General features: G+C 30.7%; 2 protein-coding genes across 4 annotated transcripts; one reads left to right on the top strand and one right to left on the bottom strand.

Moving 5' to 3' along the window:
- The first annotated feature begins 300 nt into the window (after nt 1-300).
- Nucleotides 301-7,945, top strand: LOC145185586 (vacuolar ATPase assembly protein VMA12-like). Of its 3 annotated transcripts, none has more exons than XR_016455858.1 (3): nt 301-2,296; nt 4,673-5,381; nt 5,660-6,035. XR_016455858.1 is itself a non-coding variant. In XM_090098455.1 (3 exons), exon 3 carries the CDS (start codon nt 7,208-7,210, stop codon nt 7,808-7,810), a length of 603 nt encoding a protein of 200 aa, XP_089954581.1. In that variant the 5' UTR covers nt 301-2,296; nt 4,673-4,874; nt 6,674-7,207; the 3' UTR covers nt 7,811-7,945. The 3 variants fall into 3 exon arrangements, 2 of the variants coding, with proteins under 2 accessions (XP_089954581.1, XP_089954582.1); XM_090098455.1 differs by lacking the exon at nt 5,660-6,035 and adding an exon at nt 6,674-7,945 and having other exon boundaries at nt 4,673-4,874; XM_090098456.1 differs by lacking the exons at nt 4,673-5,381; nt 5,660-6,035 and adding an exon at nt 6,674-7,945.
- On the bottom strand, nt 4,799-6,077 carry LOC145185583 (neuropeptides B/W receptor type 1-like). Its single transcript, XM_080061532.2, has 2 exons — nt 5,650-6,077; nt 4,799-5,559 (listed from the first exon to the last, which is right to left on the bottom strand). Exons 1-2 carry the CDS (start codon nt 6,075-6,077, stop codon nt 4,833-4,835), a joined length of 1,155 nt encoding a protein of 384 aa, XP_079917658.2. The 3' UTR covers nt 4,799-4,832.
- Nucleotides 7,946-15,289: the final 7,344 nt, after the last annotated feature.

Here is a 15,289-nt window from a genome sequence, read left to right as displayed (position 1 = left end):
AGTTATTACAAAACTAATAAGTAAGTGTGTGTTAATTGTAAATATGTGTTGGTTTTTATGACGTTTTTGATGGGTGTTGTCCGGTATAAAAGAAGGGGAAACTGTTGTCATCTTATCGATGCGCTGCGAGAAAACTACAAGCTAGCCTGGCCATGGAACCAAGTATGAAGTTGTTTGATATGTTTGAAACGTATGATGGCACTTCGGAAGCTACGGTTTGGGTACAATTGAACTACTTTTTCTCAGAAAAGCTGCATATTCAGTATATGATGCTTTGAGCGCGAAAAAAAAAAAAGAGATGCAAAAGAAGTCGAGCGTGTGTTATTAGTATTTTTTGTAGATGCCTACACTGCATACGAAATATTCACAAAACGAATATTAAGTGATGGAGAAAAAGCTGACGTGTCTTTGGCTGGCTAAAGACGATTGGCCTACATTGCTAAATTGTCAGAATAGTCTGTGCGTTTGACGTTAGTCGTAGATTTGCCAGAAGTTTTATCATCAAGGTTTAGAGCCATGTTGGATCCGATTAATATTCTGTTGTTTAAAGTAAGAGCTGCGTTGAACCGTGTAAATGTGACTGAAAGTAATGCTGTTGGTGCTGTGTCTCGACACCATACTACAAAAACTCCTGTAGTGTGTTACAACTGCAAAAGTTTGAACATTGCAAAGAACTGTTCACTTGCAAAGAATTCATTTCCGAAGATCTCTCGATGTTTTAAATGTGGTATTGAAGGAGACGTTCCACTTAAATGTTTGAAGTTGCAGGGAAACGAGTGCAATAGAGAGGAATCTGCGCTACCTATTTCCTGAACAACGTTGAAATCAGCGCATAACCTATTGTTTATTTAAAAGTTGATGGTATGATAGCAACAGTTACGATAGACACAGGAAGTTCAAGGACAATCTTATATCAAAATTTCCTATCCAAGAATCAACGTAAATGCCTGAACTCTCCAAAGGTTGTAACATTTGAAGGAAAGGTATAAATGCATTGGATCAACAGTCGTAACTCTTGAGGTTAATGGTACTAAAGTACGTAATGAAGTTATCTTAGTAGATTTCCGACCATTCGAAGGAAATATAAACAGTTGTCTACTAGTACAATGTGTCAATTGACAAAGAAGGAACGGGTTCGATGAGTAAAATGCATAACTATATCAAAAGGGTCAAAGGACCAAAGGATTGATTGATCATTGTTTACGAAAGGACCGGAAACATTCGGCTTGGGAAGAATGTGTGACTTAAACCAACCTAGGCACGATATGACAAAATGGGGTATTGAAGATGTATCGAGATATCGGGATGTATCGAAGCAAGTGATAAAGGTGGACGGGATACCGCGCCGCATAAAGCACATTAGACCGAGAAGCAAAACGCAGCAACGCCGAGTAAGTGATATGGCAGATGTGAAAATAGATGTTGGTGATAATTGTGTAAGATGCGGAGAAAACATGGAGGAAAACACAGCTGGAAGCGATGACGCAATCATCTGGAGACTGGCAGCGAGGCCCGAGAAACCGAAGTGCCCCTGCGTAAGAGCAATCGAAGACGACGGATGCCCTTTAAGTACTTCGAACGTCGTTGCTCTTGTTTGTGACCTCTAAGGATCTAGGAGGAGTGTACTTACACTGCGCGAAAGCAATAACATAAAGTGGAAATTGATTTAGTACCCTTGAAATCTCGTAAATATAGTTTGAGCAGTTTTTTTTATGACCGTATTTGAGGTATTTTTTCGAAGTAAAAATGGAACTCAAAACTTTTGTAGAAAAGAGTTTTTATGAGAAAAGAGAAGATTTGCAACGTTGTGTTCGCTTTGTGAATTAGTGAATTGCAACGTAGTGTTCGCTTCGAGAAAGCTACATGTTATAAATATACATATTATACGTTATCATCTCTCATGAGAAATATTATAATCGTTGCGTTATTGACCACCATTTAATTTTCTATTGTATTAATCTGCGTTATATGAAAGATCAAATATTTAGAGTTAAGAGGTGTTATTATTTAACTACAAGATTAAAATGCAGGAGCAATCATCACACACAAAAAAAAATAATTAATAAGAACAATCAAGAAATGCATAGCAAAAAATCCCTTCTAATACTCTGAAAAACAAGATTGTAGATTGCGGTATGAAATACAACTTGTGTCCTTAAGAAAACCATCTTAACAAAGAATCCGAACTAACACTCGTAATACTGTTAAAAGTTTGGCCTTAGAATTTCCAGAAGATGGTTCTGTTAGGTTTTCTCTGTTAAGTAGTTGGTTGCAGATGAATTACTCTCAATAAAAGGTATTTTCTTTTTTCTAATTGATCAGCAAGCTATTACCACTTTTACATATTTTTTCTGCAAAAATTCTTAGAGTTTTTTTTTTACATAGCTAAGCAAATTTTTAAAAATATACTTTAAAAGTTATTATTTTAAATATGTAATTTTTTAAGTTAGTATGAAAAATGTTATTTACAAGTTTAGCAATAGTTTATACTGTAAAAAATAAGCAATAATTTGTACTGTAAAAACAATATGAATTGTGATCTAATAATAATCCAGTTGTCTATTGGTAATTGGTTCCTATTTTATATGTTCATGCAAAACTCAAAAAAATATCTATTAAAAAAACATTTTTTCTTTTATGCATTGATTTTCATACTTCCATCAAAACTGTAATATGATCAGGTGTGCTAGTAAGTTGGAAATAAGCTTAATAACTAATTCTGATATCTCATTTTGATGACAGCTTTTATCATGTGGAATATTTTGATGTTCTCATTTTCTTTAAAAGTGGCAAAATTTCCATCTAACAAGACTTGATGTGTCAGCTTGAACTGATCGTCATTTAAAATCTAGATTTCATTGACAGGGATTTAAAATTTATTTTCTTGGGGGTTATCAATATTGTTCACAAATTTTTTTTCTTCTTGTCTTTTTTTTTTTTTATTTCAGAGAGTGTTTGCTAAAATTATATCTGGTTGATAAGTGAAGGGTGTTAAAATTGTATCTGCTTGATAACTTTTATTTCTGTGATTAATCTTACTGTTGGTACTTTGTCTTCCATTTTATATATATTTTTTTATATTTCTGCTGCTTTAACATGCAAGTTAAATGCTTTAAATGTATTTACTGACCTTGAATTTAACATAAGTGAATATGAAATAAATAAAATTGAAAAACTGTCAAAATCTTGGCAGAAGATTGATTATTTTGGTTGACAAAAATGCTACATTGTAAGTAACGGCATAGGGCTGCCTATTACTCTGGTAGCATTAACAAAATATTTATATATTGATAAAATATTTTTTGTATGTTTCTCTTAAGTTTTATTAAGTTAAAGTAAAAACTGTTAAGTGTTTTTAAGCAATAAAGTTTTCATTTAAAAGACAAAAATATTGCTACAAAAAACAACTTAAAAATGTGAACTGTTACCATTAATTTTAGTCTTTATTTTTAGTTGTTTATTAAAAGTTTCAGTGCAAAATCTTTGCAAAAGAAAAAGTTTTGATGTTGATTAGATAACTTAAGTTACTTATAAAATTTTAAGCAATACATTTAAAAGACAAAAATGTTACTGCAAGAAATAACTTAAAAATGTGAACTGTTAACTTTAACTTTAGTCTTTATCTTTCGTTACTTATTATAAGTTTTAGTGCAAAATCTTTGCAAAAGAAAAGGTTTTGATGTTGATTAGATAACTTAAGTTACTTATAAAATATTTTCAAGTTTCTTTGATAAAATTATTCTTAAACTTGTTTGTCAATCTGAGACTACAACGTTGTTTAAAATGATTTTTATATTTTATCATAGTTTCAAAATCATGGTAGCAGTATCAAAGGACAAGTTTTTTTCTTTCAATTTAAATTGCTCGATAACCTAAAATAACAAATAGAAAAATTAAGGACTTTTTCAGATCTAACCCTCATTTACTTAAATTCAATGGTTAAAAATCTTGTCGGGAATATGCTAAATAACCACTTTTATTAAGTTTTCATTTATTATAAATTTTCATGCTTGAATAAGAATTCTAAAAATACTTCAGAAGTTTAGGAATATTTTGAAAAAATTTAAAATATTTCTAAAAACATTCTGAACTTTAAGCTTTTCATACATAAAGACCTAAAAAAAAAAAACTAAAATTTTTAAAGGGCAGCATTAGATCATAAATCTTTGAGATTTAATTCATGCAGAGTTCAGCTACTGCAGTATAATAATGGTACATTAACCATATATTGTTTATATATTGAATATATTTTATGGTGTAATAACTTGCTGCAACTAAAATACTCAGTGAAAATTACTAAAATTCATCACAAGTATACTTTTTTTGTATAATTTTCATGAATTTTATACAGAGTTATCACTTTACTGATATCACTTAGCACACTTTTATTGCCTAATGAATTAGAACTGCTCTAAATACACAACAAGTGTTATGAACACAATTACAATTAAGATGTTTTTTTATTTTGACTGGGTCCCTGTTTATTTTGCTTGTGTTTCTTATCTTTGTTAACAGCAGAAATTTTGATCAAAAAAATCTACATAATTTGGTCTTGTCCACCATTGGTCTTGCCCACCACTCACTTTCTTTAATTTTCTTTTGAAAAATAATTTAAAGTTTTGTTGCTGCTGTTCTATTTTTGATTTTAATATTCTGAAATTTCTTTTTTGAGGCTCTCAAATTCAACGAAAGCTTAACAAACTGTAATCAAAGAGAACAAAACAGGTATTAAAAAGCTGCTAAAAAGTTTGAAAGAAAATATTTTTATAAAACATAAAAAAGGAAGCTTCTCAATTTAAAAAAAAAACAAAACAACAGCAACTTGTAAATCGTCAAGGAACTAAAGAAACTGATTCGTCGACACCGGTTTTTCGGTAAGGTACTTTTTCCTCTTTTTTCTCTTGGTTAGTCAGCTTTGTTTTTCGGAGTGCATAGGAAATATCTTTTGGATCTTTATATACTGAACTTCTCAATACTGAGGAGATTCGCGCAGCATTTCTTGCCATTTTTCTTTTTATGTCCTTGTGCATGTACGCGTACACGAAGGGGTTGACAGCAGCACTGCACGCGTTAAGAGAATATAAACCTTCAATGACACGTTGATAGAGCACTCTGTTAGATTTATAAATTGGGTAGTAATAGTTGGCATGGATAGCTATCACTGTGAAAGCGATCGTATAAGGTGTTGTGAGAACAAAAAAAATGGCTGCTATACTTCCGAACATGATCATGATTGATTTGTTCTTTTGTTTTCTGCGCAAGAACGAGCGTTTGTTTTCCCCAGGGATTTTCATTTTTTTCAACTTGTATATTGAAGTCCCATAAACAACCGTTAGAGTGATGGCCGGGATGAAACACGTTATTACCTGATGCGTTGCAAAGTAAGCAAACTTCATTTTTTTAGACGGCCACTCATCATAACACGAGTTATCATATTGGTCAATCTTAAGTGCGTTGCAATAGGGTGCCACTGAAGCGGTAGAGATTGACCAGATCACAAGTGTTTTCCAGACGGCGCTTACGCGATAGTGAGATACCGTCGTAGTTCGGCTTAAAACTCTATAAAGACAATTAATTTTGCACTAGTTTTAAAACACGTTGGGAGTATTTCTAGATAATGAATAAAATTTAAGACTAGTAAATTTTTACCTTAATCTAGACACTGCGATGATAACCATCATGTGGGTTGAGACCATCATTGTTAAGTGATTCATCGGAACAAAAACTTTGCAACCGAATACCCCTAAAAGGTGCCATCCGTTTCCATCGGTAAGATAGTCTTGCACTGAAACCATAGGTAAAAAAATTGCCGATAGTAAATCAGCTATTACTAAAGATACTACGTACACATCGTAGCTTTTCAACCGTTGTTTGCGTTTAGCAAATGTATACAATATCCCCATGTTCCCTGCTATTCCCATAGTAAAAATTGCACCGTACGTTACGTACATTACTAACTTGGCTGGCGTTGCTATATTTAAAGTGTTTAAAGCCGATATCTTGCGCGATGCAGTTCCATTAATATTCTTCATCGGGTAAGAACTCAGCGAACGGTTGAAATTAAACTGTTCGAGCATTTCAAAAATTCTTTTAAGATCGGGAAAGTTTTTTTTATAAGAATGAAGTTTCCATTCTAGCGAATAACTTGACTTTCGTTTTTACTACTAATTAGTGTTATAATAATTATATTCGCTCGCTGTAACTGATTTAAAAAAAAAACACCCAAAAATTACCCCGATTTTTGTTCTGAATAAAAATTCTTTTTCTTGAAAGTTCACAATATGTTAAGTTAATTTTGTTAATTTTTCAAATGAATATTTTCTTTGTCTTTTAAACTGATTCGGAATTTTTCTCTTTAAGAATCTGCACCCGCCAACATTTTTGTAGTTAGATTCTCGATGAGGAAACTTTAATTTATTGTTTTCTAAGTTTTGTTTATTATTCTTTAGGTAAATTTTAATTTCATACATATTATTTTTTTAATGCTTTTAATGAAATGTTAACGTGAAGAAAGACGATGAGTCAATCTTAACAACAAAACTTTTTACTATTGCGTCCGGATTTCTATTTTATTTTATTTTGATGTTTATTAGTTGTTTTTTTCAAGTTTTATATTTTTTATATATTTTATATTGTATATATATATTGTTTTATTTTTATCATTTTTTTTTAGATTGGTTAGCAATAACAAAATTGAATTATCTTTACGATTGTGTTAAAAATGAATCACAAGTGACACTCAATATGTTTAAAAAGCGATTACGCAGCTGACGGTTGTGCGATATTTTTATAATTTGTAACAGCCTGATGAAGATCTTGTGACGATCGTTTTTTAAGACCAATTCTAAAACAGGGAGCTGAATTTTTTGTCTAAGGGTTAAGTAACGCACAGAGAGGAATTGGTTAGAGCCATTTACAAGAAAAAGCGTTATAAGGAAATCTTTAAGCTTTTTAAATAGAATGGATTCTTTTGTATATTTTCATATCAATAAAAACTCAGCTTTAAAAGTTTTTATATTACACAGGAATTTAAGATTATTTTCATAATTAAATGTGAAAGTGTTTAGAAAAATTCAGGGGAAAACCTTTTGCAGAGATCTTTATTTCGATTGGTTAAAATGTAAACCATAGTTTTATAGGTCGACAATTTTTATATAATTTATTTGTTTTGCATAAATTATTTTTTAGATAAATAATAACTTCAATAATGGCAGGTGTTGAAACGAGAATTTTCCTATCGAAAGAAATTATATCGTTTCTTAAAACTTTACAAAACGATAACAACGCGACGACTGCTCTAAAAACTAAAATTAAAATCGCGTTATCTCAGACGAACAGCGATAAGCAATCAATGCCATATGAGGTTCTCACAGATGCCCATCAATTCTATAGCACATTCAAATGCTCAAGTACGAACAAAAACTTCATCGATTTGCATGATTTAGTTAAAACATCAAAAGTATTTGTTGAAAATATACCTGAACCTATTCGTTCGCCCGAGTTAATAAGCCGTTTAGAACGGTTATCCCGCGAACAAAACCAACGTGAGTACAATAAAATGGTGCAAAACGTTAAAACCAAAAGAGAAAATCTCGCCCAAGAAATCGGCACGGCAATTCGAACAACGGGACAGCAAGTCATGAGTATTGTAAACTTTCTTTTATCTGTAGTTGCTTCGTTTGCGTTCGCATATTTTTCTTCGCAATACGCTTTTTCAGAAGATTTAAGCATGCGTGTTATCTTTTCTATTGTTGTGGCAACTGCCGTGGCATTAGCTGAACTCTATTTTATGGCAAAGATCGAAATATAATTTTTTTCAACAATAAAAAATGTTCCTAAGATATTAAAAAAAAACAAAAAAACTATGCCTTAACCTTAAATTGAAATTAAGGTTTATATAAGCATTAATACGAAGAAAAAAAATTAATAAAATGAATTGAGTTTGTATTGATGACTTTTTTTTATAGGAGTTTTTAAATTTGTTCTTCAAAAAAAAGTCGCAGCCTGACGATAATAACGATAATAATAACAATAATAACGATAATAATAACGATAAAAAAAGTCGCAGCCTGACGATAGCGCCCACGCTAGCCTTAATTATTTGCTATATTAAGCTTTTTAGAGGTTCGGAAGTAAATGTCAAGATTTATCGTCAATTTTTCCCAAAGGAGTAACATGCATTACATTCACTTCAAGATTAAGCAAATCATCGGTCATTATCTTTTTATACATGGATTTTTTTTTTTTTTCCCAATAATGACCTCAATCCCATCACACAGCCCCTTAACAGGCTATAACTATTTTAAAAATGTCACTCTGGAAAGCTCAAGTTTTATCTCATATACAGTGGCAAGCAAAATAATAGGTGCGAACCAAAAAATTAACAAATACGAGAATATCTTTGAAACAAATAAAATAAAAATTTGAATTTTTATTAGGACTTTTATTTTATTACATAAATAAACAGAAATTAATAAAAATTAAGTTATTAAATATATATAATATGTTTTAATTTAAAAAAAATAAATTCCACACCGAGCAAAATAATAGGTGTAAGATAAAAAATGTAGATGGAAGTCAATAGGGTTGCAAATTATTAATATTTTGTTGCATACCCTTTATTTTTTAATACTTCCGTGCATCTTGACGGTATTGAATCCACTAGTTTTCTGCAAACTTCTACAGGAATGCTGTACCAAGCCTCCTGGAGCATCATCCACAGTTCATTTCTATTTTTTGGATTTTGTCCAGAAATTTTAAGTTTTAACTGCCTCCATAAATTTTCAATAGGATTTAGATCCGGTGACTGAGGTGGCCATTCTAAAACTTTTACATTATTGGTCGTAAACCACTCTTTCGCAGCTTTGGATGTATGTTTTGGGTCGCAGTCCTGTTGGAAATGCCAAATTATCGGGATATTTTCTTCGGCAAATGGCAACATGACATTATTTAGTATGTCTACGTATGTATATTGGGTCATAATATCTTTGATCCAAAAAAGTGGCCCCACACCGTACCAGGAAAAGCAACCCCACACCATTATATTTCCTCCGCCGTGTTTCACTGTTTTCGCAGTGAAGCGAAGTGAAAGTTCTTGCTTTGATGGTCTTCTTACATACTGTTTTCCATCAGAATTAAATAAATTAATCTTAGTTTCATCACTCCACAAAATATTACGCCATTTTTTGGTCATATCTGGTCCCCGCCAAGCAATATGATTTATGCAGTAATGTTACTTTCCTCGGAATTCGAGCTGGCAACTTACTTTCTAAAAGCCTTCTTCTAACTGTCCAAACACTAATATTTTCATTAATTTCATTAAAAATTTTTGTTGCTGGCTTGAATGGGTCTTTTTTTGAAATAATTGTAATGTGATCATCCGTACGCTGACACGTTTTGCGTGGTCTTCCTCTATTCTCACGTGATTTTTCTGGTTTTAAGGCATTTGTAACTTTATTTTGAGAACATCCCATCGTAACTGAAATTTCCCTGTAAGTTTTTCCTTGTCTTTCTTCTAATAAGTTTTCTTTCTATCGCTGTGCAATGTTTTCCTCGTCCCATTTTATATCTAATTCTAATTCAATACAAATATGATATTTGGTCTAGGAATTAATTCGTGCGGTTTTTAATTAAAAATTGAAGGTTTATTTCAAAAGCTAAATGGATGAATACATTAATGAAAATAGTGTCCATCGCTAGTCACTACTTTTGCCCATCTTTCCGGCAATTTACGAATTCCGTGTCGAAAAAATGCTTCATCCTTAGAAGTGATCCAATCAGAGACCCATTTTTCGATATTTTCTGAAGAAGTGAAGCGCTGTCCAATCAAATCGTTATTCATGCAATCGAACAAGTAGTAGTCAGAAGGAGCAATGTCCGGAGAATACGGCGGGTTGGGTAACACTTCCCATCCGACATTTTCCAAATAGTTTTTGACAGGTTTTGCGACATGTGGTCGAGCGTTATCATGCTGAAAAATGAGTTTATCATGTCTGTTACCCCAATCTGGTCGTTTTATGACCAAAGCTTGCTTCAAATGCATTAATTGTTGTCGATAACGTTCTCCATTAATAGTTTCACCAGGTGTCAGAAGGTCATGGTACACCACAACTTTCATATCCCACCATATACACAGCATAACCTTTGCACAGTGAATATTCCGTTTGGGTTGTGATGGACCTGGTTCACCTGGCTTTACCCAGGCCTTTTTTCGTTTAGAATTCTCGTAATAAATCCATTTCTCATCACCAGTAACGATTCGATGCAAAAATCCCTTTCTTTTCTGTCTTTCAAGCAGCAATTCACAAATGGTCTTTCTTCTTTCCACGTCTCTGTCTTTCAATTCATGTGGAACCCAATGAGACATTTTTTGAATCATACCCATGGCTTTGAGGCGTCTGGAAACTGTTGATTGTTCAACTCCTAACGATTTTGCAAGGTCCTCTTGCGTTTGACAAGAATCCTGATCGAGTAATGCTGCCAATTCTGCATCTTCAAATTTTTTCGGCTGTCCTGGTCGCTCTTGGTCTTCCAAACAAAAATCACCACTTTTAAACCGTGCAAACCACTTCTGACACGTTCGCTCAGCTAGAGCATGCAGCAATTTTAATTTTTGAAAAAAAAAAAAATCAGGGTCATATTGTTTATTTCATTTTTCTAATTTTTATCATTTCTTTTTTCTACTTTTTATTATTTCTTTTTTTTCTACTTTATCAGAGCCATTTGTAAAAACATTTTGTAAATTTCTTCAGAGCAGATTATGTTTTTTTTATTTGGATATTTAAAAAAATTTTCTTCGTTTTGATCTTTTACAGCAACATATTTAATTGATGTCTCACTATCAAACTCACCAATATTTTGGCTGCTTGATTCACCTGTAGAACTTTCACCGTTTCTTAGTTTTACAAAATTATTTTCGACAAAGTTCTTCGCTCTTTTTCCAAATTCCTTTAATGTCTATTTTTTTTGATGAAGTTGATTCATCTGTGCAATTTTACCCTTTCTTAGTTTTAAAAACTTTTTATTAAGATGGTATAATGTTTGGTGTCGATAAAAGTTCATCCATGTTGTTAAACTTTGATCTGAATGAAACAGTCACCATAGATACGTTCAATTCTTTGTTTTTTAAAATTAATACCATAGTCGGTAACTGAATGTCTGGTAGAACTCAATGTGACTTGAATGTTTGTTAAATTCACCTTTCAAAGATGGCCTTTGGATAAATCTTTTCTTTTTACCATACAAAATAGTTATTTCTCCAAAGCCTTCGAATCTGAGACAATCATTCACAAAAGCTTCTTTCATTTTTTCCATCTTTTTGTTATGATAGATTTATAATTACTTTCTGATATCCATGTTCTGTATCTGTAACTTCTAATACTTCACATCCTTTAAAAATCATTTCAGCATTCTTCACCACTATTGAAGTTGTACCGAATTTTTAACAATCATTTGGTGGTATTCCAGTATATATTTTCAATATAAATTGTGACTTTGGAGTGAGTATCTTGGCTGCAGTTTTATCTATCAATTTTGTACCAGCACTAACTACAGCAGTCTTTCCAACATCTATTGCCTTTTTACCAACTTACTTAGCTGCATCTTTGCCGGCATTAATAGCTGCAGATGCAGTTTTTTTGCTCCCTTGCTTGTAAGCAGTCTAATGAACAACTTGGCAATGCAGCACCTCCATAAGCATACTTTCTTTTAAATCCGTGTTTTTTTTGCTATTTATATTTTGCTATTTATATTTGCTATTTATTTATTATTTACATTTTTAAATATATTTTTATAACATTAAAGTTATTATTTTTCTTTTCAAAAAAAAAAGTTCGCATCAAAGATGCCGTTTTAATTATTCACATATTGAAACAATTTCGTCGCTTTTATAAGCTTTTTTACTTGCCATGAGCAAGTCAAGTCTATCTAGTGATGAGCAAGTCAAGTCTATCGAGTACTGCATTTGAGTCAATAGGTAAGAATGTTGTAGAACTAATATCTCTACCAGTTTTGGATTCATTCCAAATTAGTTTTAGCATATTATTCCATTTATAACTCCTGCTTGATTTTGGACGGGAATCATCTTAGCAATTACCTCTTCTTAACGCATTAGTATCTCATAGTGTCTTTAAAATTTTCATAATCTTCGTCTTGATGCTTTTTGGAAGTATTCTTCATAACCAATTCCAAAAGACCTTTACTTTTTATTGTATTTTCTATTACCTACTGTATTACCTACTATAATCTTAGAAAAGTCAACCATAATATCTCCTATATAATTTCCCATCTTTCTTTCTTTGTAAATCGAAAATTCTACCAATATGATTCACTACAACAACTATAAAATATTCTATTGTTAAATTACCAACTGGATAAACCTTTTCCATAATTTTGAATTTTATAAACACAATCACCTCCTTTAAGATAAAGACTGTCTTGTATTTTTTGCTTTTGCCTGTCAGAAATTCCTGTCTATTACATTGGTATATCTTATTTTATTATGATATAGAAATATTACAATAAAAAAATTTTATTTAGCGCTTCAAAGAAATTAAAAAATATAAGAAATTAAAGTTCCAAATATTTTAATTTCTCATTTGAATTATGAAGCTTTATCATGTCTTATTCTTTAAACCAATGCAAATTGTATAGAGTAGAATTAAAATCTACGATTCCTATCGCCTACAATAAATTTTTTAGAATTTAGAAAAAAAATCCATCACTTTTTTTACGTTCAATAATAAATCATGTGAAAAGGGTCTTTTAGAACATTTGGATAATTATAAGTTTGACATAAAAATATTGTTTAAGTGACAATAAAAACGCTTTATAATTGCATTTGTATATATTTTATTCTCAACTATAAAAAACTTTTTAAAATCTCGCAAAAGAATCATTTACACTTTTATGACATTTGTATTTTTATAAAAGATTTTTATAATCATTAAATCTCTGTTCTTCTTAATATTCTTCGAGATATTATATATATGTTAAATTATATATATGTTATATTATATATATTGTTAGTTTATTCATCGATTCAGAACGATATTTAATTTTTCAGCAACTTCCAATTTTTACTTTTTTTTTTATAAAAATCTAATCTTTAATTCAATTTCTAGCGCAAATATATTTCATATATAAAAATATGTAAATTATTTCTAAGATCTTTGATTCTTATGAGCTTCTACAATTATGGTTATTCTTTAACGACTTAAATCCTCCAAGCATCTCTTTAAGATATATAAATATCCTATTCAATATTTTCATTAATCTCATATAACTAATAATTACATTTTGCTTGATGATGTTATCTTTAAAATACCTCTTTACTTCTGTCTAATTTAGTTTTTTATTCGACTCACAATGTATTTAATCATGTCATTTAAACATTCTAATTTCTCTGCTTCTGATGAAATATTTCTGTTGTTTGTATGACTTAAATAATAATTTAGATATTGATTACAAATATCCATTTTAAGATGATCTGACCACAGGTTCCAAGAAAAGTTAGTGAAACTCTCGAATTTGGCGACATTTGGCCCAAATTTTGACATTTTGTATGGAAATTGAATTAAAGTTTCAAAAAAACAGGGTTTCGTCGCAAATTCCGGTACTTGCTAGCGTTTCTGTTTACTGTCTTTGTCATTTTTGTGCTCAGTCTAATAGATTACAACAGAAAATGACCAAGGTTTTCAAAAGAATTTGGTGAAAGTGGTCAAAATTGTGACATTTGGCCCAAATTTCTTAATTTTGTATGGAAATTAACTAAAAACCGGAGTTTTGAGTCAATGTTTTTAATTTGTTGAACGATATTTTTCTATCAATCATTTTTTTATCTTAAACTTTGCTTTCTATACTTTTGTTTTTAATGTTTTTTCGATTATTATCTAAAATTATCTTTTTTCTCATTTTTTAAGATAATAGCAACTTTTACTTTTAAATTTAACTTCTCTTTAACGAGTCTTGAAGGACCTGCTTTACAAAGCTGACGCCATGCTCAATATCTGACTTTCTTAAAGATGTCTACAAAAAATCAATTATTTAAGTAATGATAGTTAAACCTTTTCAGATTTCTCAAAAATTATCTAGAGATTCTAGGATATAATTTATATGAGAATTTAGAGATTTGATAATTGTATTAATATATAATACATTTGCACAATCTCCAAAGGAGCCATTGTGTGGAGCATGAGAATCTAAGGCTGAAAAAGAATCTATGAGAATCTAAGGCTGGAATTGTACTCTAACTGCTACTAAATCACACCAAACTGCTACTAAATCACACTAAAAAAAAATTATTTCTTTAAAAACATCTTTAAAAAGATTATTCAGGATTTGATTATACAGGAATATGCAGCTACTTAAGTGTGATTAAACTACTATTTTGAATTCGGAACAATTTTTTGTTTACATCAAAATCAATTTTATGCTGAACATTTTTCATACTAATCAAGAAATATTTAATGACATTGAAAATCACTTAGAATCAGTGGAATTAGGTCACATATATTTGCTTTCTCCCTAAACAGCATAGTAGAAAAATAGTCTTGTGTAGAATGTAGAATCGATGATATTAGATATTTATACATTCTTGTAAAAGTTGGAAAAGATTGTTCACAATGTATTAAGATTCTTCCATTTTAGCAAAGTTCACAAATTTAAATGTACACATATTAAGTGTTTTTGAAACGATTTTATATTTTCAATTAAGCTTTAGATGGCATCCAGAAATTCAATTTAAAGCGTGACCATTATCCATCCTTGTGTGGATGTATTGTAAATAAATTTACAAATATCATATCTGTTTATTCACATAATGTAAATAGAATGCACTATGTTAACTTCTGAAAGTCTAAAAAAAACATTTCAACATCAATCTATAACCCTGATCAACATTTCAAAAATAAGAACAGTTTAGCAGGATCATAGAGCAAATATAATGCCAGTATATTTCTTATGTTTGGGATAGAATTAATAATACAACAAAATATTTTATCAGTTTAAACTTAAATTCACTTTCTGTACATTGTATTCGTATTTAAGTATTCGGTGTGTTCCTGTATAAACCGTCATGTCGGCTTTTGAAAACTTCAAATTTAACGTCACACAGTGACTCGTGATGATCAAAAAACAGCAAAAACTCAACAAAAGCCAGTAAATTTTATAAATAAACATATTATAAGTAGAACTTTTATGAAAGAAAAGTTTTTTTGGGTCAAAGAATTCAAATTTGTTAATAAAAAATGACTACGCGCCCCTTTGATACATATATTGCGCGCATACGCGC

The sequence above is a fragment of the Hydra viridissima genome, unplaced genomic scaffold (genome assembly GCF_058129835.1).
Source record: "Hydra viridissima isolate aposymbiotic clone 2 unplaced genomic scaffold, HvirCarnegie_v1 scaffold_9, whole genome shotgun sequence".
Classification (NCBI taxonomy): Eukaryota; Metazoa; Cnidaria; class Hydrozoa; order Anthoathecata; family Hydridae; genus Hydra; species Hydra viridissima.
Note: the sequence above shows the minus strand (reverse complement) of the source record. Positions and strands in the feature narration are given on the sequence as shown.

What these genes read in the sequence shown, in the direction of transcription:
- LOC145185586 (XM_090098456.1), top strand. Translation starts at nt 7,208, where the DNA reads ATGGCAGGTGTTGAAACGAGAATTTTCCTATCGAAAGAAATTATATCG.
- LOC145185583 (XM_080061532.2), bottom strand. Translation starts at nt 6,077, where the DNA reads ATGCTCGAACAGTTTAATTTCAACCGTTCGCTGAGTTCTTACCCGATG. An exon ending in ATCGCAGTGTCTAGATTAAG is followed by an intron (nt 5,560 to 5,649) that starts GTAAAAATTTAC and finishes TTGTCTTTATAG; the next exon opens with AGTTTTAAGCCGAACTACGA.